This window comes from Dendrobates tinctorius, unplaced genomic scaffold, assembly GCF_039654945.1.
Source record: "Dendrobates tinctorius isolate UK_male_01 unplaced genomic scaffold, ASM3965494v1 ptg000090l, whole genome shotgun sequence".
Classification (NCBI taxonomy): Eukaryota; Metazoa; Chordata; class Amphibia; order Anura; family Dendrobatidae; genus Dendrobates; species Dendrobates tinctorius.
Window position 1 is genome coordinate 2,802,110 of NW_027361758.1, and position 27,993 is coordinate 2,830,102.

Below are 27,993 nucleotides of genomic sequence, written 5' to 3' on the forward strand. Positions count from 1 at the left end.
AGTAGTGGATGTATGATGGCATGCTTAGATGAGGAGGGAAAGATACCAGAAGAGAGAGAGGTTAAATATTTTAGTTAGGTGAGGGGTGACAGCAGGAGAAAGGGACTGGAGGAGATGTGACGGAAATGGGTCATTGGTGCAAGTGGTTGGGCGAGAAGATGCAAGGAGCCTGCTTACTTCTTCTGTGACTGGTTCAAAATCAGAGTGAGCTAGATGCAGTGGGGGAGGGAGGACAGTGCATGGTGAGAGGTGATTGGGAGATAATTTCCTGTCGGATCTGGTCAATTTTTTCTTTGAAGTCATCTTGAAGCTCCATGGTTGGCCTGTACTTTTGGGTTGAGTAGAGAATGAAAAGTGTCAAAGAGACATTTAGGGTTATTGGACAGTGAGGTGATGAGGGTGTTGAAATAGGTTTGTTTTGAGAGGTGAAGGGCAGTGTTGAATGTTCTAAGCATAAACTTATAATGGATGAAATCTTTGTGTAGATTGGATTTTCTCCACAGACGTTCGGCGCACCTGGAGCACCACTGCAGGAAACGTGTTTGCAGGGTGTGACAGGGTTGTCGCTGTCTTTGTCGTGTTGTTCTATGTATAGGAGGTGAAAATCATCCAGGGCAGTTTGAAGTGTTTCATTGTAATGCTTCAGTGCAGAATTAGGATATGAGAGGGAGGAGATAGGGGCCAATGAAGACCGCAAGTTTATCGTAAGTTTCTGGGTGTTAATGGCCTGTATGTTTCTATAAATCTGGACAGTGGGGGTGACCTGAGCAGCCTGGCAGTTCTTGATAGAGAATGAAAGAAGGTTGTGGTCAGAGAGCGGGAGAGGGGAGTTTGCAAAATCATCCACTGCACAAAGCCGAGAGAAGACCAAGTCGAGGGAGTTTCCGTCTTCATGCGTTGGAGAATTAGTAAAGGCCAAACGAGGAGGTTAGAGATAAAAGGTGAGTAGCAGATGGGGAGAGGGGAAGAGAAATGGGGATGTTGAAATCGCCGATGATGAGGGTAGGGATGTCACAGGAGAGAAAATGTGGAAGCCAAGTGGCAAAATGATCCAGGAACTGATGGGAGGGGCCGGGAGGACGATATACCACTGCCACTCGCATGGAGAAGGGGGTGTAGAGTCTGACGGCATGGACCTCAAAAGAAGGGAAGACAAGTGAGGGTACTTGAGGGACAACCTGAAAGGTACATTTTGGTGATAGGAGCAGACCAACGCCTCCACCTGCTCTATTGTCTGATCTTGGGGTATGAGAGAAGTGTAGTCCACCATATGAAAGTGCAGCAGCAGCGGTAGTGTCTGACTGCTGGATCCAGGTCTCAGTAAGAACCAGAAGGTTAAGAGAATTAGAAACGAAAAAGTCATGAATGAAGGAGAGTTTGTTACACACTGAGTGAGAATTCCAAAGGGCACAATTAAGAGAGACAGATGGCATGAAGGGAATATTAATAAGATTAGAGGGGTTTCTGAGTGTAGCAGTTGGGGGGTTTGACTTTCTATAACATGGGGGACCAGGGTTGGGAGCAATGTCTTCTGCGACTTGGAGGATAGAAAGAGTGAGCAGATGGCTAAGTGATTTGTGTGCGCGTCTCTGATGTTGAATGGTTGGACTGAATGGATCTGTGCAATTTACCAACGTGAAAAGAGCATGAGTGCTATACATAGAAGAGGAAAGGAGTGAGGGGCCAATATGGATGGAGTGTAGAGAGTTAATGCCAGGGCGGTGGATGTGTGTGAATGCAGCGGCCAGGATATGCATATGGTATATATTTGTTGCAATCCAAATGTACAGGAAGTAGAATGTATAGGTCTTACCTGTCTCCTGCCCTGTCTAACTGCCATGTTATAACTGCCTCATACTTTGATTAAATGTACTTCAATTAAATGTGCATAAATGCCCCCTGCATAAATGCCTTCCCCAAGCTATGTCTGAATATAGAGGAGGCTAAGGCTTAGATACTCTTATTTATTTTTTTTTGCTCTCTCTCTTCTCGTTAATAAATCAAACTAAATTGAGACAGTGCGACCCAATAAATGTTGTGGTCAGATAAACAAATGTTCAGCACTACATGGATCATAGAGCACTTTGAAAAGTTGACAAGTAAGGGGAAAAGTGGACTAAACTCCTCGGCTTTGCCAAGAGTCTTACCGAGTGCCAATGCTTGGTTTGAACAGTCATCCTGTGGTGACAGATTCTCAGATTTGTGTTTCTATACAGCGGCAATTAATAAACAGATATGGAGACTATAAGTGAAGGGTAGAACAAGAGCCACTGAGACAGGTGGAAGTATCTTTCAGATGTCCTGTACAGCTTGTGTTGTCACACATCTAAGTTCTTATCACTGATCAGAGCTGTGAATCCTTTAAAGTACTGTACAATATACTGCTTCAGATGAAATAAAAAACAAACATGTCAGAAATCAGTTTATTAATATTTACTTTACCAGTAAAGTGGCAAATCTTGTTATTCTCAATGCTAAGGCCGGGGTCACACTGTGTTAAAAGAGGCTAGCCTCAGTTGCATCTAATCGAAATTAATAGGGTTGTTAATAGAAAAGCTTGTATAATGCAAAAGAAAATCAAATATGGCCGTACAATTAAACCAATATTTCTCAAATAGAAGAATATCTTGGCTTGTTTCATCATCAATGGCTGACTGGTTGCAATTTCCTGTTAGCAGATCTAGAGCACACACTTGCTGCTCAAATGAAAAGCTTATAGGCTTGTATTCAATGTTAAATCTTTTTTATATACTCTTAGTGGGTAATATCACACTTTTGCTAGTCATGTAATTGAAATTTCTGTTATAAAGACGTTGAATAACTTTAAAAGCAGTGGGAGGTTGTAAAGCCTCATAACTGATTTGTCGTGTTAAAAGGAACTTGTCAGCAACGTTTTTAATGGGGCGAATATAGGTAGTGATATATTATATAAAATATACATGTCTATTTAACAATTAAAATTGTCCTGATCTATAACTACATTCAAATAAATCCAATCCATACTTTTATCCAACTATGTATCATACTGCAAGTGCACTGGGAATGGCCAGTGCACTTGCACGCTACAGCTCCTGTTCAGTTCCCCACTCCTCGAGAGCCTTTATCTCTGCTGATAATCAGGCAGCCATTGGCATCACTAGACAGGAAGAACTGAATAGGAGCTGAGGACCACAAGTGCACTTCTCATGTCCAGTGCACTTGCAGTTTAAATTACATATGCGTAAAAGTACAGATCGGTATTACATGGGTATCTGTTTCATTTTTGAAGAGTAACTTTAATATCACTACCTCTGGTTGAGTCCTAAAACATTGACAGGTTTTCTTTAAACATCTATCCATCTATCTAGTTTACATAAAGGGGCAACCTTTACAATATGATATACTGTATATGTCATTCAATTCTCCTAAAAATTCATAGTAAGGACAGTTATTGAATAGATCGTGTGTAAATAGGCTGGGTGGACCATTAAAGTAAATTTCCACTTATTTAAAATGCTTTTATTTTTCATAATCTACTAATATATATTTTCTGTAGTCATTCACATACATAGTCTGTGCCACCCTACAGGCTTTCCATTTCCCCATTTGCAGTTAGTACAGTGAGGTTTCCTCGTGCTGCCTGATCTTGTTCAATAGCTTCAAATAGTGACTTGAAATTTCCAGCTCCGAATCCCTAAAACATAAAGTAATTGTTATATATTGTACATGGATATATTTGTGCTGAGACTGATTACACTTTTTCTCTTTGCATCGCAGTTTAAGTATTTTTGATGGCAGGAAAGCTATTATTGCCATCACTAACACCAGAAACATGATGGTAATAGAGGGAAAATGGATACAGTCATGACTCCATTAAGAACAGAATCTATGAAAATAGTGTGAACTTTGATTTAAACAGAATGATTGGTATCAATTTAATCAGGTAATATTTAATATGCTTCAGCTTCTATCTCACAGGTAGCCAGTGTAGAAGAAGGGCAGTACAGCAGAGCTGACAGCTTTGTGAGTGGACAACTTGCAAATGTGCTTGTTGTATTTGTATTGAGACAAGGTTCAACTCTGCTGTACTGTGTCAAATGTAATAAGGCATAGCTCTGGAGCAGAGTAGACCACACTAGGAGAGAAGTGCTGCTGTAATTATTTGTAATGAGATGATTTCACCTCTGCTGTACTGTGTTGGCACTCATCATCACACATGGCTCTGCAGCGAGAGCAGAACTGTCAGTCATTACATGTCTCACACTGGTTATGCCCCCTTTCATTTATAATAACCTCTGGGGGCAGATTCTCATACAGATCAGTGTCCGGCCCATAGTTTTGAACAGCTCATTTACATGTAAGAAAAGCGTGGATTTCTCTGCAATAAGACATTGGATCACAGATTTCATGGTATCCTTTGATTCCGCTTCCTATGACCTATGTGTGTGTATAGGTTGGTTAGGAGGGTTGAACCTACTGTCAGGTTCCTTTTAAATGCTACAGCTGGATTTACCACTGTTAAAAAAATAATAATAAATGGATTGTCCTATCCCTTTCAGATAAAGCCGCACTAGCAATCATCTGATCACTGAAAGTCTAGCTTCTGAAACCCCGACAATTAGCAGCTATGACTGCCAGGTAAATTATCGAATCTAAAAGACCCCATACACATGAGATTATGGTCAGCCCAACCCTCATATCTAGTGGGCCCAGTCAACCATCTTGTGTATGGGTGTGTACTGATTTTCACCCAAGAGATGGTGCTGGGAGCTGTAGAGTGAAGTAAGCGTCAATTTAAATTTCGACCCCATATCTTTTAATTTTCCCCATTGACAATATATGATTGCTGTGCCACACTGCAGGTTCATGAGGGGGGACCTTTGATTGCTAGATAGTATAGAATGTGCATTTATACGTAGATTAAAGGGGGGTATTGTGACTTTTGTTAAATTGTGTTTTTTAGTAATCTTTCTGGAATTTTCTTATTTTCTTCATTATATTGCCATTGACACAGAGCAGAGGATTTGGTACTACCTGGTGATTATGACGTTGAATGACCTCAAGAAACAAGGTTGGCCTGTCTTGGACTGGTTTAGTAAAAATCTGCAGCAAATAGCCTTTCTCATCATAATCCACCAAGATCTTCAGTTCCTAAAAACAAGTCCTTTTTGTTAATAACATATCACACACGCAGTGTATTTCATCAGCGTCAAATGTCTACCAACCTCCAGCTTGTCAAGGTTTTCTTTAACTTGTATTTTTGCTGTTTGCAAATTTTCTCTCAGTGTCTGATAGTAAGTGGATGGGACAGACATGAACTCCATGCCTCTTTCTTTTAAGTTGGTGATCTGCAAGAGAATTTTATTAAACTGACTTATTTTTCTATCTAAACTGTACATTTGTGATGGTAAGCTGTACGACACCTACCGCACTTATGATATCTGAACTGTTTAAGGCAATGTGCTGGACTCCAGGGCCACCGTAATATTCAACATACTCCTATAATGAGAAAAAAATAACGATGGCATTGAACGATATTGCTTCTAGGTCTCTTCTAAGTGCAAATATGCAAATTCCCTCTCCTCCAGCAGAAAGAAAACTGCAGTCTCTCTAGTGCCACCTACAGGTAGCTACCATGTGGCTTTAAAGTGCAAGTATGACCGCTCCTCCAGAACGAAGAAAACTGTCAGGGCCGGCGTCAGCACCCGGCGCACCTGGGCAAATGCCGGGGCCCTGGCGAGATGAGGGGGCCCACTCACGCTGTCTGGGAATCGATACCCCCGGCCGCCGCCATGCCCCCCCCCCGTGTATCGGTCTCTCTAGTGCCACCTTCAGGTAGCTACCATGCAGGTTTAAGGTGCAAGTATGCAAATTACCTTTCCTACAGAAGGGAGAAAACTGTATTCTCTCAAGTGCCACCTGCAGGTAACTACCATGCCAGTTTAAAGTACAAGTATGCAAATTACCTCTCCTCCAGAAGGAAGAAAACGCTAATCTCTCTACTGCCACCTACAGGTAGCTACCATACGGGTTTAAAGTGGAAGTATGCAAATTACCTCTCCTCCAGAAGGAAGAAAACACTAATCTCTCTACTGCCACCTACAGGTAGCTACCCTGTAAAGTCAATGTCTCACCCATTAATGTCTACCCATTAGAAATATCAACCAATTCACAAACATCAATCTATAGACAGAGAGGTAATTAGCATACTTTTTCCAGGCCGCTTTGGCTGAAACAATCTCCTCACCAGGATTTCTGCTGGAGAGCCAGTACCCACCTGAAAGTAGAGACTTCTATAGTTTTTCACTACTGGATTAAGTATTGCCAATTTTAGTATTGGCCATGTTAATACAAATGAAATTTCTACATGCTAAATGTCCTGTGTTCTTCATGTCTCCCCTGGACATATGATGCATGCAGCAATAAATCAGCCTTTATATTGCCTCCCCTATTCTCCCTGTGAGCGGTAAGCCACCTGCGTATGTCATTATTTTGTTTTCTTTAGAGTATGTGCACACGTTGCAGATTTGCTGCGGATCGGCTGCAGATTTGCTAGTGATTTACAGTACAATGTTATTCTATAGTAAAAAAAAAAAAAAACTCTGTGCACATGCTGCAGTAAAATCCGCGTGGAAACGCAGCAGTTTATTTTCCGCAGCATGTCAATTCTTTATGCGGATTCCGCAGCGTTTTTACACCCATTCCATTATAGGAATCCGCAGGTGTAAAAACGCAGGTGAAATCCGCACAAAATCCACATAAAAAAGTGCGGATTTTGATCTGCAGAGTCTGCAAAAATAGGCAGATTCCGCAAGGAGAATTCCGCACAGCAATCCGCAACGTGTGCACATACCCTTAACGTTGTTCAGTCACATTGACTTTGTACCTGAATCTGAGATTTCCTCTTTCCTACAGCCGGCTCATTTATGGGCATCTTGATGGTCTCCTCATAGTTGGCGACTACAATAGAACGGAGCGCACTGAAGTCTGTGTGAAGTTGTTTGTCATCCACAGACCAAAAGCGATGGAACAGCAGATTTTTCTGGTACCTACAAACGTTGTGAAAAATGTTTTGCTTCAGTGGAGTTTCTCTTCATCAGTAAAATAAGACGCATTTAGTAGATTATTAAGACTAATAACTATTCGTCTTGCACTAGATTGTGAAAACAATTTTTATTTTTGGCTATTTCATGTAACGTAAGCTTGCTGCTCTCTATGCAAAAAAGCATAACTCAAAAAAATATATATATATAAGGTTCAATTCATAAAGCAGTTTACCCAAGTTTTTATGCTGTGAAATAGCTTGAAGTGTTGCAATTTCTTTGCTCAAGTATGAGTAGCGCAAACATTTTGAGACTTTTCTGGATTTTACGACAGTTCTACAAACTTTTTATAAACTGGGTGGTTAGCCTAAGGCTATGTGCGCACGTTGCGAATTCTGCTGTGCTTCCGCAGCGGTTTTGGCCCTGCGGAAGCGCAGCAGTTCCACAGACATGGTACAGTACCATGTTATCCAAATGGCATTTCAAAACCGCTGTGCTCACGCTGCGGTTTATTCCTCGCGGATTTGCTGCGGTTTACAAACCGCAGCATGTCAATTGTTTGGGCGGATTCCGCAGCGGTTTCACACCTTTAACATAGTAGATGTGTGAAACCGCAGGCGAAACCGCAAGAAAACCGCAGGTCACTTTAGCTGCGGTTTTACCTGCAGATCCGCGCGGAAAAACCCGCAGGTGAATCTGCAGCGTGTGCACATAGCCTAAAGGTGTGTGGTTCTGCACAGCCAGTCTGATTCACCAAAATGTACTCAACAAAGGTGGGAGCTATTTCTTCTTACTTGCACACACTGGTTGAGAGATGCCCCATAATCATTAGGAAGAGCACGACTTCATCAAGACTGGTGTAGAAAATGATGAACCAGGGCCAGAGAGTGCTGCCTAGTGTAATATGTGTGTAAAACTGACGTAAGGTTCAGATATTTGTGTTGCATGAGCTGATGGGTTTTCGCAGTTAAAATAGGCACAATATTAAAGATCACAAACAGTATATAGTAGTCAGATTCGTACACTCAAGAAACCAAAGGCACTTCCACCACATAGGCATGCCTTCTAGCCAGGTGTGGGGCAGTATTATCCTGGGTCTTCCATTGTGGTAATATTGTACAGGCTAATTCCCCCTGAGCTGGGTAAGAAAGGGTTTCGTTTTTTTTTTGACATGTGGAAACCAGAAAACAACCAACCCACAGTAGACCATATTGTCTACCCAGTAAAAATATGGGCATATGACGTGGTCTAGTACGGTTTGGTTGCTGTATGGTTCCTACATGTCTGTTCTTATTATCATATGCAAAAAATGAAAAACAGGATCCCACAGGCGCTGCAAGGAGGAGACAAGCCGGTGCCAGATCAGATGGAAAACTTTAATGGATCATTAAAGTTTTTCATCCAACCTGGCAATGGCTTGTCTTCTTTTTGCAGCACCTGTGCAATCCCGCTTTTCCTTTTTTGTGTGGTCCAGCTCCATGCCTTGGGCATTGTGTGTCTGCAGATTGGGGCAGTCCGGGGTGTTCTTATGCCTTGTCCAGTGATGTGCGTGGTCAGCACAACCACCAAAGGCGAGCACAGTTCGCATCAGCCCAACTTATCCCAGTAGTGGATTTACACATGGAATGGTTTTCTCTATTATTTTTCCTACATGTTCTTATTATCAGTAAGACCAAGAAAAATGAGTTTTGATCCTACTCACACCACGAACAAATGTCCCCCAAATGCGGTCCTTTCATATGCAGTCCCCTGAGCACTCTGTATTGGACACTCCCCAACCTCTCTCCATTCTGAGTGATGGATCTAGCTATTTCCTGGTTGGATGCTTTAGATGGCACGCACGCCATGATGCGCTTAAAGGGGTATTCTAAGTTTGAAGGTTATTATCTACGGATAGGGACTAACTTCCAAGCTAGAAAATACTCATTTAGGGGCGTCTTTCATGTCTGATAATCATAGACCTAAGACAAGCTGAATTGAGAAATAGAAGTATAAGCAAATTTTGCAAACCAAGCAAATCCCTTGAGTCCATAGGTTTACGGAGGAGTAAGTAAAACTTTAAGAAAGCAGAAAGGTTATACAAGCAATAAAAACACTGTGATTGTATGATTTTATGTATGATGGCCATTTTATTAGATATATTTACCAGTCAACAATCGACACCATTTCATTATCGGGTTGATTTCCCACCACGTGGTCAATGAAATCTAGTTTGCAGCTGGGCCTACGGTACAAACAAGTAACAGCAATATCAGCTGGACATGTAGAAGAAATCTGATTAAAATCTGTCCACATAGATTACTATTATTTTATCAGCAGTCAGAAATAATCACTTAAAGGGAACCGTCATTTAATCATAATGATAACTGATAATGCTATCAATCTGCACATAAGTGGTTAATCTGCAGGTTAATAGATTTCTGAACCTGCCTGGCACATGCACTGAAAGCCCCACTTCCAGGAGGAAATGAACTTTACTCCTCCCAACAGGCTTGCTCTTTCAGTCATGATGTGGCACCACAATGCTTTCAGTCTCAGCTCTGTGTATAGAGAGTGTCGGCTCCAACCACGCTCCCAGCACTGACTGACAGCATGCTCAGCATTAGGGCTGGCTGTCAGTCAGTGTCGGGAACGCGATTACAGCCGACGCTCTCTATGCACAGAGTGGTGACTGAAACCACACTGGCACTACCACAGTGACTGAAAGATCAAGCCTGCCTGAAGGAATAAAGCTCATTTTCTCTCAGTGCCGGCTTGGCACGGTATCAGAATGCTATTAACCTGCGGATTAACCCTATATCTACAGGGTAATAACATTATTTTACATGACTGCTTCCCTTTAATTCTGTGATGAGCAAAACAATATATTTTTAGAAGGTACTGATATTCTACATGTAATTTCCTGATACATAGCTTACTGCTCCTGGTCATGTTTGGCATTAAGATCCCATAAAACTTCTAAGCTTATATGGATATATACTGTATTTACTGCTTTATATAAAATCCACAAATACAATTATTCCATATACTTACAGCTTCAGGAGCAGAGGATCTTTAGATAATGGGGGCTGAAACCCTGGTAAGAAGATGCCATTGTAATCCAGCTTCTCCACAAGTGTGTGCGTTGTATCTCCATACTGGGTGCAGACAGGTAAAATGTAATTGTAGGATATGTTACTGCTTCAGACAGATTGACTCTTACCATTCTGGTAACGCTTTTTTGCATTTATCAAATGTAATGGTTCTTCTAACACATTGGTGCAATATAAATTCTAAATCTAAGATCTCCTACCTAAGATGAGAACATGGCAGTACAGAGCTGTAATTCCTTTTTACATATTCTGTCTCAATCGACTTATTCAAACCAAAAAATATAAAATATTACACTGATGAAAGGGTAGGTACATAAAACATTTTAATTACGACGATAATCGAGGTTTACATAGGTGTTCTGCCTTCATACACGTTGACCCGGTGTGCGCTCTAGCCTACAGCATAAACCACCTTCTATCTTCCAAAATAAGCAGACCGTTCTCTGTAGTCTAACTTGTTTATTGGTGAAGAGTATAGAACATGCGATAAAACAGATATGCTTTACCAGGATAACGTACTGAAGTAGGGGAGTTACAGGAGGACAAGTAAACAACGTGCATCCTATGATATACACCGAAGAAAATGGCATCTCCCTCATCCCAGAATACATTGCGTCAACCCACAATGCATTGCTCTGTTAAAGACACAGGCTGAAAATGCTATCAAAGACAGCAATAAATTCAGCCACCACTAGATGATGCTATAACTAAACCAGCACATAATACAAACATAATTTGCCCTATGTTCAGAGGGCAGAACACTCTTCGCTTAGCATCAACTAATGCCACTTCATTTTCCAGGTTTGGAGTGGTAAAGATGTGCTTGCAGTGGTACCAACCTTTACAAGACTTCTGACTGGTGGGTGATGTTGACTTGTAAGACTGAGCCACATGAACTAAACAAGCAATGACACGAACAAGCGAGTTCCAGTTTGAAAACCTGCTGAAATTATGGGATTCGAAGTAATTGTCTGAAGTCACCGTACTTAGAACGGATACCTGAGGGAGGATTTCTTCATCTACATCTGGATCTACGAGTTCCAAAGTGTCTGATTTGTCACTTTAAGGCATTGAATGGTATAGAAAAGCAGGGCCTGTAAACCAGGCTATGTCCTTAAGGTGTCTAGATTCAATGGATCTAGTTGCGTGGTCCGCAGGATTGTGGTGTGTGGACACATAGCGCCACTGTTTAGGGCAAGTAGATCTCCTGATCCTTAGCACCCGTTTGCTGTCGTAAACATAAAAGCGTTGAGTTTTGCTGTAAATGTACCCAAGCACTACCTTGCTGTCTCAACGTCCTTGATTTCCAGGTCAATTTCTGTCGAGATAGGTTCAGCTAACTCAACTGCTAGCACAGCCGCACAGAGTTCCAGTCTGGGTATTGTGTGCTCCTGGACTGGCACTAGTTTTGCCCAACTCATAGCAAGCCTTACATGACATTGTTCCTTGATGTCAGTAGTTTTCAGATATGCTACTGCTGCAATCACTTTGGTTGAGGCATAGCATTTACAGAGCCTTTGCGTCTTGACTTCCGTTGATGGCACGGAAGCGTATGGTCGTGCCACGTAAAGATCTGACAAGACTTCTAAAGATTTCTTCCATCTTACCCACAAATCTCTCTTCTCCATGGGAAGGGGATCATCCCATTTAGACATCTCTTGAGTGAAGTCTCTCAACATCATTTTACCTTGGATAGTTACAGGGGTTACAAATCCTAAAGGATCGTACAGGCTGTTTATCACGGACAAGACGCCTCTACGCGTGAAAGGTTTTTCTTCGTTGATCCAAAAGGTAAATGCACCTCTCTTCAAATCCTAGAGCAAACCAAGGCTCTGTTGCATAGAAAGGGAGTCCGTGTCTAAATTCAAGTCTTTTAGATCAGTTGAGTAATCTTGAGAGAGAAAAGCTGTTGGAAGCAATTTTTTGGCTGTTGGGAGCAATTTTGTGCAGCCTCAAATTGGACAAAGTGAGCATTTCTTGTGTCCTCTTTAGGAGACTGATTGCTGATTCATTTGTGGGTGTGGATTTCAAGCAGTCGTCCACGTAGAAATCCTTTTCCACAAACGATCTAACATCTGACACATACTTTGTTTCGCCCTCCCTGGCTGAATGTCTAAGACCATAGATGGTGACAGCAGGGAATGGGCTGTTCCCGAAGATGTGTACTTTCATCCGATGCTCCACGATGTCTTTGTAGGGGTTATTATCGCGGTACCAGAAAAACCTCAAACTTACAATGTAAGTAATTTATACAAAAAGACACAGGCTGAAAATGCTATCAAAGACACAAGAATAGGGCATGGAACGTTTTCTGATGGACACCATTTGTCAGCCTTATTATGGTATGCTGTTTATATAGGCATAGGGTTTTTTTTTCGTATAAATTACTTACATTGTGGGGTTTTGCTTTAGGTGGTTGGCTCTATTACGAGCCTATTGATTGTTGTAGTTATGTCACATGTGTGACTATTTTTAATGTTTTTAAATGTTTGTGCTTGTCTTTCAGTGTCAAATAAAATTGATTTATTTTACGCTATTTCCTGCCTGAGGTGATCCCCTCTTTGTAGCCTATTCCGTTTTTCTTTTGTTATAAAGTCAACAAATACAGTGAAAGGAGGGAATGATACATTTTGATTTGTTTATACTCTGAACCACATGTAATCCACTTTTCTTGTAGGTTGCAATGAAGTTTCTGTACTATCGGATTGACACCCTTAGCTGTTTCTAAGTATGCCAATCCGGGCAAATCTCCTTCCTCCTGGGCAACCTGTAACTAAATCAATAAATCACTCAGTTCTCTAAGCTTTAGATAACCTTTAGGTCCTATCTTAGGAAAATCATCAATTCTTTTATATAAAGCATTCTCTATGGCTTCTACTGCCCCATAGCATTCATCAAGTCTTTCCCACACTTTACGCAGCCCTGTGCGGGGATGCTTTATATTAATGTCTCTCAGTCTTTTGGCATGTTCGACCGACTCACTTCTGAGCCACTTTACTAGGAGATCTAACTCCTCACTACAAGAAAGGTCCAGACCATAAATGGCGTTCCGGAACGAGATTCGCCATGACCTATAGTTCTCGAGTTTGTCAGTGAACTTTACATGTCCTTTTGTAACCAGTTCTCGGCGGGCAAAGAACTTTGCAAAGTCCATGGTCGCTCCGTCAGTGCTGGTACGAGCCGGTGTGTTATAGTCATGTCTAGTGTGTGGTGTATCACCATACCTGTAAGACGCTTCTAACTCCGGATAGTCTGTGCAGTACCTGTTCGGTGAAGAAGGTGGCTCTGTGGGATGGGAGCTGTACTTTCTTCTCAGTGGAACGGTAGCTGTGGTCGACATCTCTGTGCTGGAAGTCTCCTCGTCTATGTTAGTGAAGTTTGGGGTTGGATCGGGGCAGCACGGTGGCTCAGTGGTTAGCACTGCAGCCTTGCAGTGCTGGGGTCCTGGGTTCCAATCCCACCAAGGACAACATCTGCAAGGAGTTTGAATGTTTTCCCCGTGTTTGTGTGGGTTTCCTCCGGGCACTCCGGTTTCCTCCCACACTCCAAAGACATACTGATAGGGAATTTAGATTGTGAGCCCTATCGGGGACAGTGATGATAATGTGTGCAAACTGTAAAGCGCTGCGGAATATGTTAGCGCTATATAAAAATATAGATTTAATAAAGATTATTATCGCTGGCAATCGGCATTGGCTGATCGATATGATGCGCCAGGGCTGTCATCGCCGGAATGTTGACGGACATACTCTGGATCTTGCTGCTCTAGATCTGGTCCGGGAATGCTGCTGTGTCTCTCAGAATCAGGATTCTTCATAGCTTCCAAACACTCAGCCTTAGCTATTGCAGCTGCTGTCTCTTTGTCTGCAGCAAGTCTTTCTAGCTCTGCTTGCAATCGTGCAGTTTCCGCCTCTCTTTCTGCCTCGTGCTCGCTTGTCTCGGCTTTAGATGCATCTCTCGTTCGGCGAAGGAAGATCTTGCTTTGGCTGCCTCGGCTTCGGCACGAGCGACAGCAGTGAGCTCTGCTAATGACGACCTGCTGGAACTTGCTCGTGACCTCGTTTTGAGTGAGGATGTGCTGTTTCGAGACATTGTGCATTTAGCTGCGTACTGCTGAGTATATTGGCGGGAAACAGTCTATGCGTGGCGGGCTTCCGCGTGGCGGGAAAACTGTAGCTCTTGATGGCGGGCTGCACTCTCGGTACTTGTGACTGTATGGCTGCCACTGCAGTATCCGCAGGCAGTGCGGTGTCGGTACAAACGGCTCCTTAAGTCGTATTCACTATCGAGGCATCTAGCATCTGTTTTACTGTTCTGCCTTCATACATGTTGACATGGTGTGCACTCTAGCATACAGCATAAACCACCTTCTATCTTCCAAAATAAGCAGACATTTCTCTGTAGTCTAACTTGTTTATTGGTGAAGAGTATAGAACATGCGATAAAACAGATATGCTTTACCAGGATACCGAACTCAAGTAGGGGAGTTACAGGAGAACAAGTAAACAACGTGCGTCCTATGATATACACAGAAGAAAATGGCATCTCCCTCATCTCAGAATACATTGCTTCAACCCACAATGCATTGCTCTGTTAAAGACACAGGCTGAAAATGCTATCAAAGACACAGCTATAAATTCAGCCACCACTAAATGGTGCTATTACTAAACCAGCACATAATACAAACATAATTTGCCCTATGTTCAGCGGGCAGAACAATAGGCAAGGCACTTCAAGAAAGGCAAGCGTTTTTTTTTTCTTGAAGTAGCTTTGCTGGTGGTTATACCATCGTTTTTGCAGCTGCTCTAACATTGACTTTTCTTTTCTCTATAATGTGCACTATAACTTGTGGGTGGCTAGAATGAACATGGTACTTCTTTCAACCGCTTGATGTTTTCCAAACCCTGACACAGTTAAGATAAGTACCAGAAGGCTGAGAATGTGCACAGCAATGTCATTTTTACATTGCTGCACGTTATGTTTATTTTTTAAGCAGAATCCACCAAAAAAAAAGACATAGTGTGCTCATACGCTAACAATTCTATGTGAAATTGCTGTTTTTGCAACAAACGTAACAAGTCGAACGGCATGACATGAGAAATTCATAACAGACAGTGAAAGTTGCAGATTTTCATTTCAATTTTTATATAATATTTTTTAAATTTATAAAGCACACATAAAGGTTACAGCATATACAGCGAGCAAAATAAGTATTGAACACATCACCAATTTTCTAAGTAAATATATTTCAAAAGATGCTAGTGACATGAAATTCTCGCCAGATGTTCGTAACAACTAGGGATGAGCCAGCACTAAAATGCTTGGATGCTAATTACTTGAATTTAACAATTTCTAATGCTCAGATGTTCGTTTCGAGTGAAGAATATAATGGGAGTCAATGAGAAATCTGAGCATTTTTCCGGCAGACCTTACAAGAAGATCTAGGGGGACAGTGAATATGATGAATTGGGTGGAACATGTGTGGAATGGAAGGAGAACAAAATGGGGAGGATTTCTTGAGGGATCTCTGACTCCCAGATCGCTGCTGAAAAAAATAGTGTCATACATTTACTCCACTTTAAGGACTGACAATAAAACATTCAAAATCGACGAGAAATTGTAGTTTACAGGGAAAAAAAGTTAAGAAACTTCCTTTCCTGTATAATAGTAGGGTCAGCAATCCTCGTCGAAGGTAGCACATGTGCTGTGCTAGGGTGGGACTTGGCCCCGGCCGAAGTAGGGCCAGCAATCCTCGACGTTGGTATCACATGTGCTGTGCTAGGTTGGGACACGGCCTCGGCTTTCACAATATTCACCCAGTGTGCAGTCAGGGAAATTTAACGTCTCTGGCCACAAGCGCTTGTCCACGTGTCAGTCGTTAAGTGTACAATCCCAAAAACTGCATTGGTAAGGGCACGGGTTATGTTCCTGGACATATGCTGGTACAAGTCAGGAACGCCACATTTGGAGAAAAGTGGCGGATCGGGACATAGTAACGAGGGATGGTTGCCGCCATGAGTCGGTGGAAATCCTCCATATCTACAAGCCTAAACAGCAACATTTCCACAGCAAGCACCCTGGAAATGTGCCCGTTTAGCATTTGAGCTTGTGGGTGAGTGGATGTGAACTTTCTTTTTCATTCCAAGGCTCGGGGTAGGGACAGTTGAATGCTGTGCTGGGACAAGTTTTTGTCAAGGCCTGATGATTGTCCTCCGAATGTGCAGGTGCATGACGGGAGGCACCTGCTCCAGTGTCATGGACAGGGGATTGGGAAGCAACTATCACGGGGAAGCGGCAGTGGTGACACTCGCTGGCATCAATCGTAGGCCCAGGCATTTGGCCCACCAAATCGGGTGCTTAGATGACGTATCTTAGGTTCTTAAGGCCCTTTTACATTTAGCGATGCACCAGCGATCCAACCAGCGATCCGACCCGGTCAGGATCGCTGGTGCATCGCTAAATGATCGCTAGTGAGCTTTCATACAGAAAGATCTCACAGCGATGCAGCAGCGACGCAGCGCACGATACTTACCATTCACACACAGCGATCCTGCGTCCTCCCGCCCGCGTCCAGCGTCGCTCGTCGTCACAGCAGGAAGTCTCAGCAGGAAGCGCCCGACGAGAAATGGAGCCGGACATTCTCGCGCGATCAGCGATGGACAGCGGGGGAGCCGGTCGCTGGTAAGTATCACACATAGCGATATCGCTAGCAATATCGCTATAACGTCACAAAACCAGTGACGTTTTAGCGATATTGCTAGCGATATCGCTTAGTGTAAAACCCCCTTTAGTGGTCAAGTCCCTGCTGATCGTGGCATGGCACAGGTTTCAAATGACCATATTTTTTTGTCTCTGAACTCTCTTTAAAAAAGTCCCATACTGGGGAACAACTAACTCTTTGATGAAGAAATTCACGAGTGTCGGTGCTCTGCGGAACAGTTCCACACCTTCTCCCTCTGGTCACCCCAAGCACACCCGCGCACCCAGACACTCGAGTGATATCCAAATATCACCGAGCACATTAGCTCATCCCTAGTAACAACCCATGTAATCCACACAGGCAAATAAATCAAGCCATATATGTCCATAAATTAAGTTATGTGTATTAATGAGAAATGACACAGGAAAAAGTATTGAACACACTTACTGAAATGGATTTAATACTTTGTACAAAATCCTTTGTTGGTGATGACAGCTTTGAGAAGTCTCTTATATGGAGAAACTAGTCGCATGCGTTGCTCAGGTGTGATTTTGGCCCATTCTTCCACACAAAGACTCTTCAAATCCTGAAGATGTTGTGGGCTCCTTCTATGAACTCTGATCTTTGGTTCCTTTCATACATTTTCTATTGGATTCAAGGTCGGTGATTGGCTGGGCCATTCTAGCAGCTTTATTTTCTTTTTCTGAAACCAGTTGTGAGTTTCCTTGGCTGTGTGTTTTGGATCATTGTCTTGCTGAAATGTCCACACTTGTTTCATCTTGATCATCCCGGTAGATGGCAGCAGATTTTCATCAAGAATTACTCGGTACATTTGTCCATTCAACCTTACTTTAATCGCATGAAGTTTGGCAGTGCCATATGTTGAAAAACAACCCCACCTCATGAAGTTCACACATCCATACTTCACTGTTGGTATAGTGTTTTTGGGGTGATATGCAGTACCTTTTGGCCTCCAAACAAGGTGTGAATTATGGCCAGGCTATATTCTCACAGTATTTCACAGGCTTGTCTAAATGTTGTTGAACATGCTTTTTGATCAGCAGTGGAGTCTTGCTTGGTGAGCGTGCATACAGTCATGGCCAAAAGTATTGACACCCCTGCAATTCTGTCAGATAATACTCAGTTTCTTCCTGAAAATGATTGCAAACACAAATTCTTTGGTATTATTATCTTCAATTAATTTGTCTTAAATGAAAAAACACAAAAAGAATTGTCCTAAAGCCAAATTGGATATAATTCCACACCAAACATAACAAAGAGGGTGGACAAAAGTATTGGCACTGTTCGAAAAATCATGTGATGCTTCTCTAATTTGTGTAATTAACAGCACCTATAACTTACCTGTGGCACCTAACAGGTGTTGGCAATAACTAAATTACACTTGCAGCCAGTTGACATGGATTAAAGTTGACTCAACCTCTGTCCTGTGTCCTTGTGTGTACCACATTGAGCACGGAGAAAAGAAAGAAGACCAAAGAATTGTCTGAGGACTTGAGAAACCAAATTGTGAGGAAGCATGAGCAATCTCAAGGCTACAAGTCCATCTCCAAAGATCTGAATGTTCCTGTGTCTACCGTGCGCAGTGTCATCAAGAAGTTTAATGCCCATGGCACTGTGGCTAACCTCCCTAGATGTGGCCGGAAAAGAAAAATTGACAAGAGATTTCAACGCAAGATTGTGCGGATGTTGGATAAAGAACCTCCACTAGCATCCAAACAAGTTCAAGCTGCCCTGCAGTCCGAGGGTACAACGGTGTCAATCCGTACTATCCGTCGGCATCTGAATGAAAAGGGACTGTATGGTAGGAGACCCAGGAAGACTCCACTTCTTACCCCGAGACATAAAAAAGCCAGGCTGGAGTTTGCCAAAACTTACCTGAAAAAGCCTAAAACATTTTGGAAGAATGTTCTCTGGTCAGATGAGACAAAAGTAGAGCTTTTAGGGCAAAAGCATCAACATAGAGTTTACAGGAGAAAAAAGAGGCATTCAAAGAAAAGTACACGGTCCCTACAGTCAAACATGGCGGAGGTTCCCTGATGTTTTGGGGTTGCTTTGCTGCCTCTGGCACTGGACTGCTTGACCGTGTGCATGGCATTATGAAGTCAGAAGACTACCAACAAATTTCGCAGCATAATTTAGGGCCCAGTGTGAGAAAGCTGGGTCTACCTCAGAGGTCATGGGTCTTCCAGCAGGACAATAACCCAAAACACACTTCAAAAAGCACTAGAAAATGGTTTGAGAGAAAGCACTGGAGACTTCTAAGGTGGCCAGCAATGAGTCCAGACCTGAATCCCATAGAACACCTGTGGAGAGATCTAAAAATGGCAGTTTGGAGAAGGCACCCTTCAAATATCAGGGACCTGGAGTAGTTTGCCAAAGAAGAATGGTCTAAAATTCCAGCAGAGCATTGTAAGAAACTCATTGATGGTTACCAGAAGCGGTTGGTCACAGTTATTTTGGCTAAAGGTTGTGCAACCAAGTATTAGGCTGAGGGTGCCAATACTTTTGTCCGGCCCATTTTTGGAGTTTTGTGTGAAATGATCAATGTTTTGCTTTTTGCTTCATTCTCTTTTGTGTTTTTTCATTTAAGACAAATTAAATGAAGATAATAATACCAAAGAATTTGTGTTTGCAATCATTTTCAGGAAGAAACTGAATATTATCTGACAGAATTGCAGGGGTGTCAATACTTTTCGCCATGACTGTACATGCCATGGAAATTAAGTGCATTACTTATTGTTTTAATTGAAACAATTGTACCTGCTGATTCCAGGTCTTTCTGTAGCTCTCCGCAGGTGTACATTGGCTCTTGGACAACTCTTCTGTCTGAAATCTTGCGAGGAGCACCTTGTCGTGACCGGTTTATGGTGAAATTACAAATCTCACATAATTTATACAATTCTCATTTGGTAGGAACACCCTCCAATATCTGGGTATTCATATCTTGCCACATTAATAATGTGTACTTACAATTCATAATGTATTTTAACATCCATATTTCAAAGACTGATCTAGTCTCAGACTAACTTTTTAATGGAAGTAGAATTGATGTCACTGGCTTTCATAATAATCTCTAAACAAGGTAACCACGCCATTGAGTCAAATTCTGCTTAAAAGTCACAATATGCCACAAGAAGGGGCCTTGTTTTATTGGGTTACACTAAATATAGTTTATGTGAATGAAATGGAACATAAAGACTGTATAATATTCTTTCCATTCTTCTTAAGGGACCAAATATTACAACATACCAATTTGCCGCTTCTCCCCATGCCCACTAAATGTTCAAATTAGTGTATAACATAAAAGATGAGACACATACAAAAAAAGCAAAAGGGGCACTGTCCTTTTCAAGGTTTGGGGCCCAGATAATCCAAACTGCAGCCCTGGTACATAAATACAAGCAAAATTAAATAAAAACAGAATGAAGATGCTGTATAATTACTGTCTGTATGACTGCAAATTTGACTCTTCCATATTTATCTTCCTCGATCCAGGGCTCCTTTACTATTACCGCTCCCCTTTCTCTGGCTTTCTGATAAAATAAAAACAAATACTGTAAATTATGAATGATATTACTTAAAATCAAATGTGTACACTGATTGATCCTACACTTTATGTGGATGCTCTTTTATACGGGATGACGAACAGCTGAATAACTGTTTTATGAATGTTTGTTTGCAATCATTCATTCATTGTTTGAACACATTTTACATGTTAGGAGAAATTCACCGCAATATGTGAGCATTTGGGGCCCCACTTTAAACTTTTGCCCAGGGCCCCACTTTGTCTAAAACCGGCCCTGCAGTAGAGAAGTTCCTTAACAATGTACCTTAACAAGAAAGTCACAGTCTTCAACTTCAAATGCTACATCTTTCACACCATCACCATGCTTCTGTAAATGGGCTCCAAATTCTGCACAAGAAAAGAGTGATTATGCATATAATGAGAACTAAGCTGTGATTGGATGCTAAGGACAGGTAAGCCTCTTGTCTGGTTGACAGTCTTGATAAATTAGACACAATTTGGGTCGACACTACAGCAGAACCATATCATGATTTTTCCTGAGATTCCATTCGCTTTAGAAAAAATGGTTATAACGAAAAACATTTAGGGACCAATTAATTTAGACTGGTATTGCGCATGCCAGGCTCAGTAAAGGGCTCGCTGGAGCATGATGTCCTGAATTTGTTAAAAATGGGCACGGCACTTAATGAATTCGGGACATTTTCTCAGTGGCATGTCCCTCTGCTCCCTTCCAGAAATTCTACAGCGGTCACACCAAGCAAACCAAATGTAGGTTTCAGTGTTGCTCAGCACAAGCATAAATTTCTCTGATTAAATCTAGTGTTGAGGGCTTAGGGCTCACTCACACAAGTGAATAAATTGGACGAGTGCAATCTGATAAAAAATTGGATTGCATTCGGACCAATATTAATCAATGAGGAAGTGCAGATCTGCGATTATTTTCACATGCCGATTCAGATCAGATCGCACACACCCATAGACTTGTAGGTGTGTGCAAAACATCGGACTGCACTCGGATGCTGGCAATGGAGTTGGATAAATTACTTTTTCTGTCTCCTCCGCACCTGTGCTGCGATTCTGATGTGAGAGGATGGGAGCACAGAGCACTGACACTTGGATCATGCTTGCAGCAGAAATGGAGCCGCATATCGCATCTGATATTCTCGCATCAGTTGCTATACTGTGCTTTGGCCCACATGACAACGCAGCTAGCTGTCCAGAATCCTTCATGTTTCTGAGTGGCATAATGGTATTACATATAAGTCAGGGACATAAATACCATTGGTGCAACTGTGCAGACTCACAGGGGCCCAAGAAGTGAGGGGGCCCATCTCCACGTCCAAAGCAGGTGGGATTGTGCATTATGAGGAGTTATCGGACTGCATAGAGACCATATACTGGTATTGCACAGGGGCCGTTGTCTGCCTGTATCCACCAATAATATAAGTGATTCTTCTTGAAACAAGTTACAAACTACATGTATATTATATGTAAAAGTGGATCAAAATACTGTACCTTCATTTCCTGGAGTAAGTGGTGACACAAAGAGGAATATTATCTGCATGGAAAGATTACAAATACATAATCATGCTCTAATAAACAGGCAAAATATCTAGTGATTATACATTTGTCTGTGAGCTACCTACCTTGTCTTGTTTCACAACATGGGTAACTAGCTCCCTGCTGCCAGTCTCCAGGCCCCTGTATGCCAATTGCTCAAAGCCCATTTTATTGCAGTAAAAAGAGGAGGCCTAAAGTGATAAACAATGTAAGGGTGGTTTCACATTAGTGTTTCAGGGCGCAGCGACGGCCTGCGCACGGCCACCGCTAAGCCCCACCCCCTTCCATGTCTCCTCCGGTAGCTCCGCCTACGGGCGCATGACTCTGTGGGTCCTCACCATGTAACCCTGATTACAACTATGGTGGCACAGCCTAATTGTAGGTATAGGGGAAACTCAGCAGACCAAAGACTAACATTGATATTACCACCATATGGTCAGTGGTAGATACCAGTCCTGCAGAACATATCAGAGATCGCAGCACAGTTACAGATAGTGACTTACAGCTGACGTTCCTTCTGGTGGAGTCATTCAGTTTTCCCGTCTTTTCAATCTGGCCCAGACCAACATGACTACTTCTCCAGCCAGGACTCAGCTGCAGAGATTACAAATCTCCAGCACTGTCCCCATCTATTCCCAACCTACACAAACTCCTCATCCTGCTGATACCCCAATGCTGAGCTGCTGCTGCTGTATGTGTCTCTCTTACTGCACCTACTGTGTGCCCTCTAAATGGTAAACAACCCTCTAGAACAGTGGTTCTCAACCTGTGGGTCGCGACCCCAGCAGGGGTCAAAAGACCAAAACACAGGGGTCGCCTAAAGCCATTGGAAAATACATATTTCCGATAGCTTTAGCCGCTGAGAAGTCGTGCTACTGTCTGCAGCAGCGCTATTCAGTTAGAACGTGTCATGATCCATGCTGGATCATTTCAGATAAAAGCACTAATAACCTTTTTAATTCCGCACTGTGGTTTCAGTTCTAGTTTTGCCCCCGGTGGCCATTAGGGTCATTGCACTGTGGTGGTTTCAGTTCTAGTTTTGCCCCCGGTAGCCGTTAGGATCATTGCACTCTGGTTTCTTTAGTTTAGTGCATGTGATTATAAAGCAGGTGTGATTGCTCTGGCTCTGCTATAAAAGAGTGTCAGGTGTTGTAATCACTGTTGGTGATATTGCTCATTTCCAACCAAGACTGGTGAAGGAAGGAGAGAGAGAGTTCCTGGCAGCTTAGTCAGAGTCCTAGTGTGGAAGGATTCAGAGAGGATTTCCTTGCAGCTCTGACAGAGCTTGGTGGCAGCTATTCAGGAGGAAAGCTGCATTCTGGTGGTGGACTCTGTTGCTGGGAGCAAGAGCAACAGAGCAAAGCTAAGTGGTGTTTCCCTGTTTGTAATTTTCCTTGGTGTGTATTAGTACAGCAGTGGGGCCAGTGCCTGCACCACCCAGCTCCCTAGCAAGGGATAGGTGTAGGGTGTGCTAGGGTGACAGGTTCCGGCTCGGCGACAGGTGAGGAGCCTATATAGGGAACATTAGGAGTGTGAGGGACACTGATTCAGGGGGGGTGCAGGAGGTCTCCATGTCCCCATTCCCTATCGCAGTAACTGTTTTCCCTTCCCCCGTGTCTTGTCGTTTTAGTTACCGGCCTGCGGGTCATGTCACACAGGACAGTTACACGTGCCGTGCCTTGTTGTCTTAGTTACCGGCCTGTGTGTCGTGTCACACAGGACAGGTCCACGTGACAGAACGCACGCCGTTATGGATGCTCGTTCCAAACTGAATGTCTGCGCGCATGCGCAGACATGATTGCATCATCTGTCCGGGGCCTAAGGGGCGGGGGGAACACTGCACAGTCCATAGCAGCGCATTACGTGTGTCCGGCGCTTGCTGACGTCATCAGTGGGCGGACGCAGCAAGCGCCAGAGGACAGAAGCCTAGGAGGCGGAGAGGCAAGAGGCGGAGAGCCAAGAGAGCCTGCGACACAGCCTGCTGGTGTAAAAGAGGTTAATAATGTAAAAACAGTGCACACACCATACACACAATACTGTGTAAGTGTAAGGTGCTTTGTGTGTAATCATTACACAGTACACAAAGCAGCTTACACTTACACAAAGCACCATACATTTACACAGTGTGAACTACATCGGTCTTATACTATAAGAGACCACTATAACATATAGTTTACACTGTTCCCCAATGTATAATTATCTCCCATATCTTCCACTATTTTCCCATATTCTGAATGAGGAAACTGCTGAAATCAGCGGTTTCCGGCATTGAATCCGCCTCCTATTGATTTCATTGTGAGTGCGGCGGATTTTGTGGAAGAGAGCTCCCGAGAATCTCGGGTTACCACACAATCCACACAATCCAGATCCATTAATTAAGCATGTGAATACGGCCCCCTGGTCATAGTAACAGTTGTGTAATGGAAAACAACACAGGGAATAGTAAATAATAGGAAACTTTAACAAACTCTTTAGACGCGACCATCTTTTATTTTTTCATTAGCAAACCGTCTCATGACAATGGATCGTGTAGACAAGAATATTAGGAAAAGAAAATACACTATGGATTTCTTGCAGTATGGTTTTACCTCAATAATTACAGCAGGAATTGAGAAACCACAATGAGTTATTTGTTGTGAAGTTCTCTCAGCTGAATCTATGAAGTCGAACAAACTAAAACGCCATTTTGATAGCAAGTATCCAAGCTTTGCTGGCAAGGATATCGACTATTTTAGAAGCAAAGCTGATAGACTCAAGAAATTTAGATTTGACACTGGTGGCCAGTACCACAAACACAATGTAGCAGCTGTTGAAGCTTCATATTTGGTGGCACTCAGAATCGCCAGAGCTATGAAACCTCACACTATTGCTGAGGATTTACTGTTGCCAGCTGCAAAAGACATAGTTCGAGTGATAATTGGAAATGAATATGTTCAGAAATTGAATGCAATTTCCTTATCTAACGACACTGTCCACAGAAGAATAGAGGACATGTCTGCCGATATTCTTGATCAGATGATCCAGGAATTTAAATCTGCACCACTACCAATATTCAGTATCCAGCTTGATGAATCTACAGACGTGGCAAACTGTGCACAGTTATTGGTTTACGCGAGGTATATTAATGATGGCGACTTTAAAGATGAGTTTCATTTTTGCAAACCGCTTGAAACAACAATCGAACATGATGTTTTTGACACAGTTGGTTCTTTTCTAAAAGAGCATAACATCTCCTGGGTAATGGTTTGCGGTGTTTGCACAGATGGTGCTCCTGCTATGCTAGGATGTCGCTCAGGATTTCAATGTTTGGTACAAAATGAATCGCTAAAAGCAATCGGAACACACTGTATGATACATCGCCAAATATTAGCGACTAAGACACTGCCGCAAGATATACAAGAAGTAATGAAAAGCGTCATAATGTGTCAATTTTGTTAAGTCGAGCACCTTAAACAGTCGGCTGGTTTGGCAACTGTGCAACGAGCTAGATGCGCCAAACAATGCTCTGTTATTTCACACTGAAGTCAGATGGTTGTCAAGAGGAAAAGTTTTAAAACGTGTCTTTGAGCTTCGTGATGAACTGAAAACATTTTTTAAACAGAAAGCAAGACCGCAATTCGAAGCACTTTTTAGCGATAAAACTGAGCTGCAGAAAATAGCTTACTTGGTGGACATCTTTGTCATCTTGAATGACTTAAATTTATCACTGCAAGGACCAAATGCAACGTGCCTCGATTTGTCCGAAAAAATTAGGTCATTCCAAATGAAACTTCAGCTTTGGAAAAATAAATTGGATAAAAATAAAATGTACATGTTTCCTACATTATCTGCCTTCTTTGAGGATCATGACATTGAGACAGACAAAAAAATTAAGATGATAACTTCTGTGAAAGAACATTTGCACATGCTTGCAGACAAAATTTCATCATACTTTCCTAATCTACCTGACACCCCATTTGCACTTGCCAGAAGTCCATTCACAGTGAAAGTTGAAGATGATCCGGAGACAGCGCAAGAAGAGTTAATTAACCTAATTAACAATGATGCAGCGAGAACAGATTTCTCTACGATGCCACTGACAAAATTCTGGATTAAGTGTTTACAGTTATATCCTATTCTGTCTGAGACTGTGCTGTGCCTTCTTCTTCCTTTTCCAACAACATATCTTTGCGAAACAGGGTTTTCCAGCTTGCTGGTAATCAAGTCTAAATACCGAAGTATTTGTTGTGGAAAATGATGTTTGCTGTGCCCTTGCAAAGACTGCCCCAAGAATTTCTGAATTGGTAAGCAAGAAGCAACCACAACCATCTCACTGAATTTGGCAGCATACTGTTGCAAAATATTGCACTGTTGTTTACTGTTATATTACATTGTTATATTTAAACCCATGCTATGCCATGGTGAAATGTTATTTATTTCGAATTGTTGTTATATTTAAACCCATGCTATGCCATGGTGAAATGTTATTTATTGGAATTTAGTAATAAATATTTCTTAACATATAATTAAATATTGTTTTTGTGATTAATCACTATGTTTAAATTATGTTTGATTTGTAGCAATGAGAATACATAATGCATATCAGGTATTTACATTCCAAATCATAACTGTAGCAAAATTACAGTTTTAAAGTAGCCACCAAAATTATTTTTTGGTTTGGGGTCACGGAAACATGAGGAACTGTATTGCGAGGTCACGGCATTAGAAAGGTTGAGAACCACTGCTCTAGAATATAGTATTGCCGTGTGCAAGTGCCCTAGAAAACAGTGCCCACATTTTGCCCCCAAGAAAGTAATATTGCCCTGTGTGTGCCTCTTTGACAGTTACAATAACCTGAGTTCCCCGATAATTAAATGCTAAGTGGGCACTTATTGTTATGTCCCAAGTCTCCCCCCTGTACAGCTCCCCTATACACAGAATGATGTTCTCATACATAGTATAATGCCCCTTCACTGTATAGTAGCCACCACACAGTATACTGACCTCTTAGTAGCCCCCAAACTGTTTGATGACTCTAACTCTCTATGATGGACCCCACACTATACAAAGACCCCACATTATCTCCCGCACTGTATGATGGCCCCCTCACTGTAATCCCAACACTGTATGACGGCCCCCTCACTGTAATCCCAACACTGTATGATGGCCCCCTAAATAGCCTCTATATAGTATAATGCATTCGATAGTCCTCAATATAATATAATGCACTCTGTTGTGAACTCTCTTGATCTGACTTCTGAGTTGGGGCTCCCTCTGGTGGTCGCTGTGGGTAGTGGAGCTGGCCGTGTTGATGGAAGTCCATCACCTGAAGATGATAATTGGATGTCAGCGGTTACAGACTGGGAGGATTTAAGTGAGCAAGCTTCCTTCAGTTGCTGCTGGTGATTTGATTTCTTTTCCTGTGCATTGTGAAGTCTGCTTTTCCCCTCCTTGGTCTTGCATCATTCAGATAAGTTATTTGTTTTCTGGAATCTTTTGCCTTTGATATAGTTTTTGCCTTTCTCTGCTTTCTACTTTGCTGTGTGGGTTCAGCGTTATTCCCTGCTGGGATTTGTGCTGGACCCCGCTCATATGTCACAGCTTATGTCATTCTATTCAGTATTGCTAATTCCCTGTTATATTAGTATCTTTTGCTTTGCTTCCAGTTCACAACAGAATGCTGATCTAGTGGGGGAGAGGTCGTGTGGCCTCAGTGTTTTTGTATATCAGGCGTGGTGGATTTTTTAGGGTTTTTGCATGATTGCAGACAGTATCTTTTCTGTCCTGTCCTATCTAGATAGTTTGGGCCCCATCATTTGCTCACTTATTTTCTGCCTGCGTTTGTGCCTCATCTTGTCTCACCCACAATATATGTTTGGGGGCTATCTATTCCTTTGGGGCTCTACTCCAGGGCAGCTTAGCTTTCCCCTTTCTTGCTTTAGGCTTAGTTAACTCTTTGGCTGTGCCGAGGCGTCTAGGTCATCGTAGGCACGTCCCACGGCTAATGCTAGTTGTGTTGTTAGGTTTAGGGGTCTGCAATCCGCTCAGTTACCAATCTTTCTGGTTTACTGGTTGCTTAGCTAATTCCCCGGT

The 27,993-nt window shown here is 42.4% G+C and overlaps 1 protein-coding gene across 2 annotated transcripts in view; it reads right to left on the reverse strand.

Annotated features, from left to right (window-relative positions):
* Positions 1-2,409: 2,409 nt before the first annotated feature.
* HPD (4-hydroxyphenylpyruvate dioxygenase) overlaps positions 2,410-27,993 on the reverse strand; it is a 71,218-nt gene continuing 45,634 nt past the window's right edge. Inside the window, exons 1-12 of one of the 2 annotated variants that reach the window (XM_073585996.1) lie at positions 22,425-24,620; positions 22,008-22,112; positions 21,877-21,919; positions 20,666-20,748; positions 20,279-20,368; positions 10,056-10,159; positions 9,169-9,246; positions 6,866-7,028; positions 5,407-5,478; positions 5,205-5,327; positions 5,014-5,130; positions 2,410-3,673 (exon numbers count right to left, since the gene is read on the reverse strand). In XM_073585996.1, coding sequence (XP_073442097.1) covers positions 3,563-3,673; positions 5,014-5,130; positions 5,205-5,327; positions 5,407-5,478; positions 6,866-7,028; positions 9,169-9,246; positions 10,056-10,159; positions 20,279-20,368; positions 20,666-20,748; positions 21,877-21,919; positions 22,008-22,112; positions 22,425-22,451 — 1,116 coding nt within the window. In that variant the 5' untranslated portion in view covers positions 22,452-24,620 and the 3' untranslated portion in view covers positions 2,410-3,562. Of the gene's footprint in view, positions 3,674-5,013; positions 5,131-5,204; positions 5,328-5,406; positions 5,479-6,865; positions 7,029-9,168; positions 9,247-10,055; positions 10,160-20,278; positions 20,369-20,665; positions 20,749-21,876; positions 21,920-22,007; positions 22,113-22,424; positions 24,621-27,993 lie in introns of those variants that run through there. The other variant, XM_073585995.1, reaches the window with a different exon arrangement.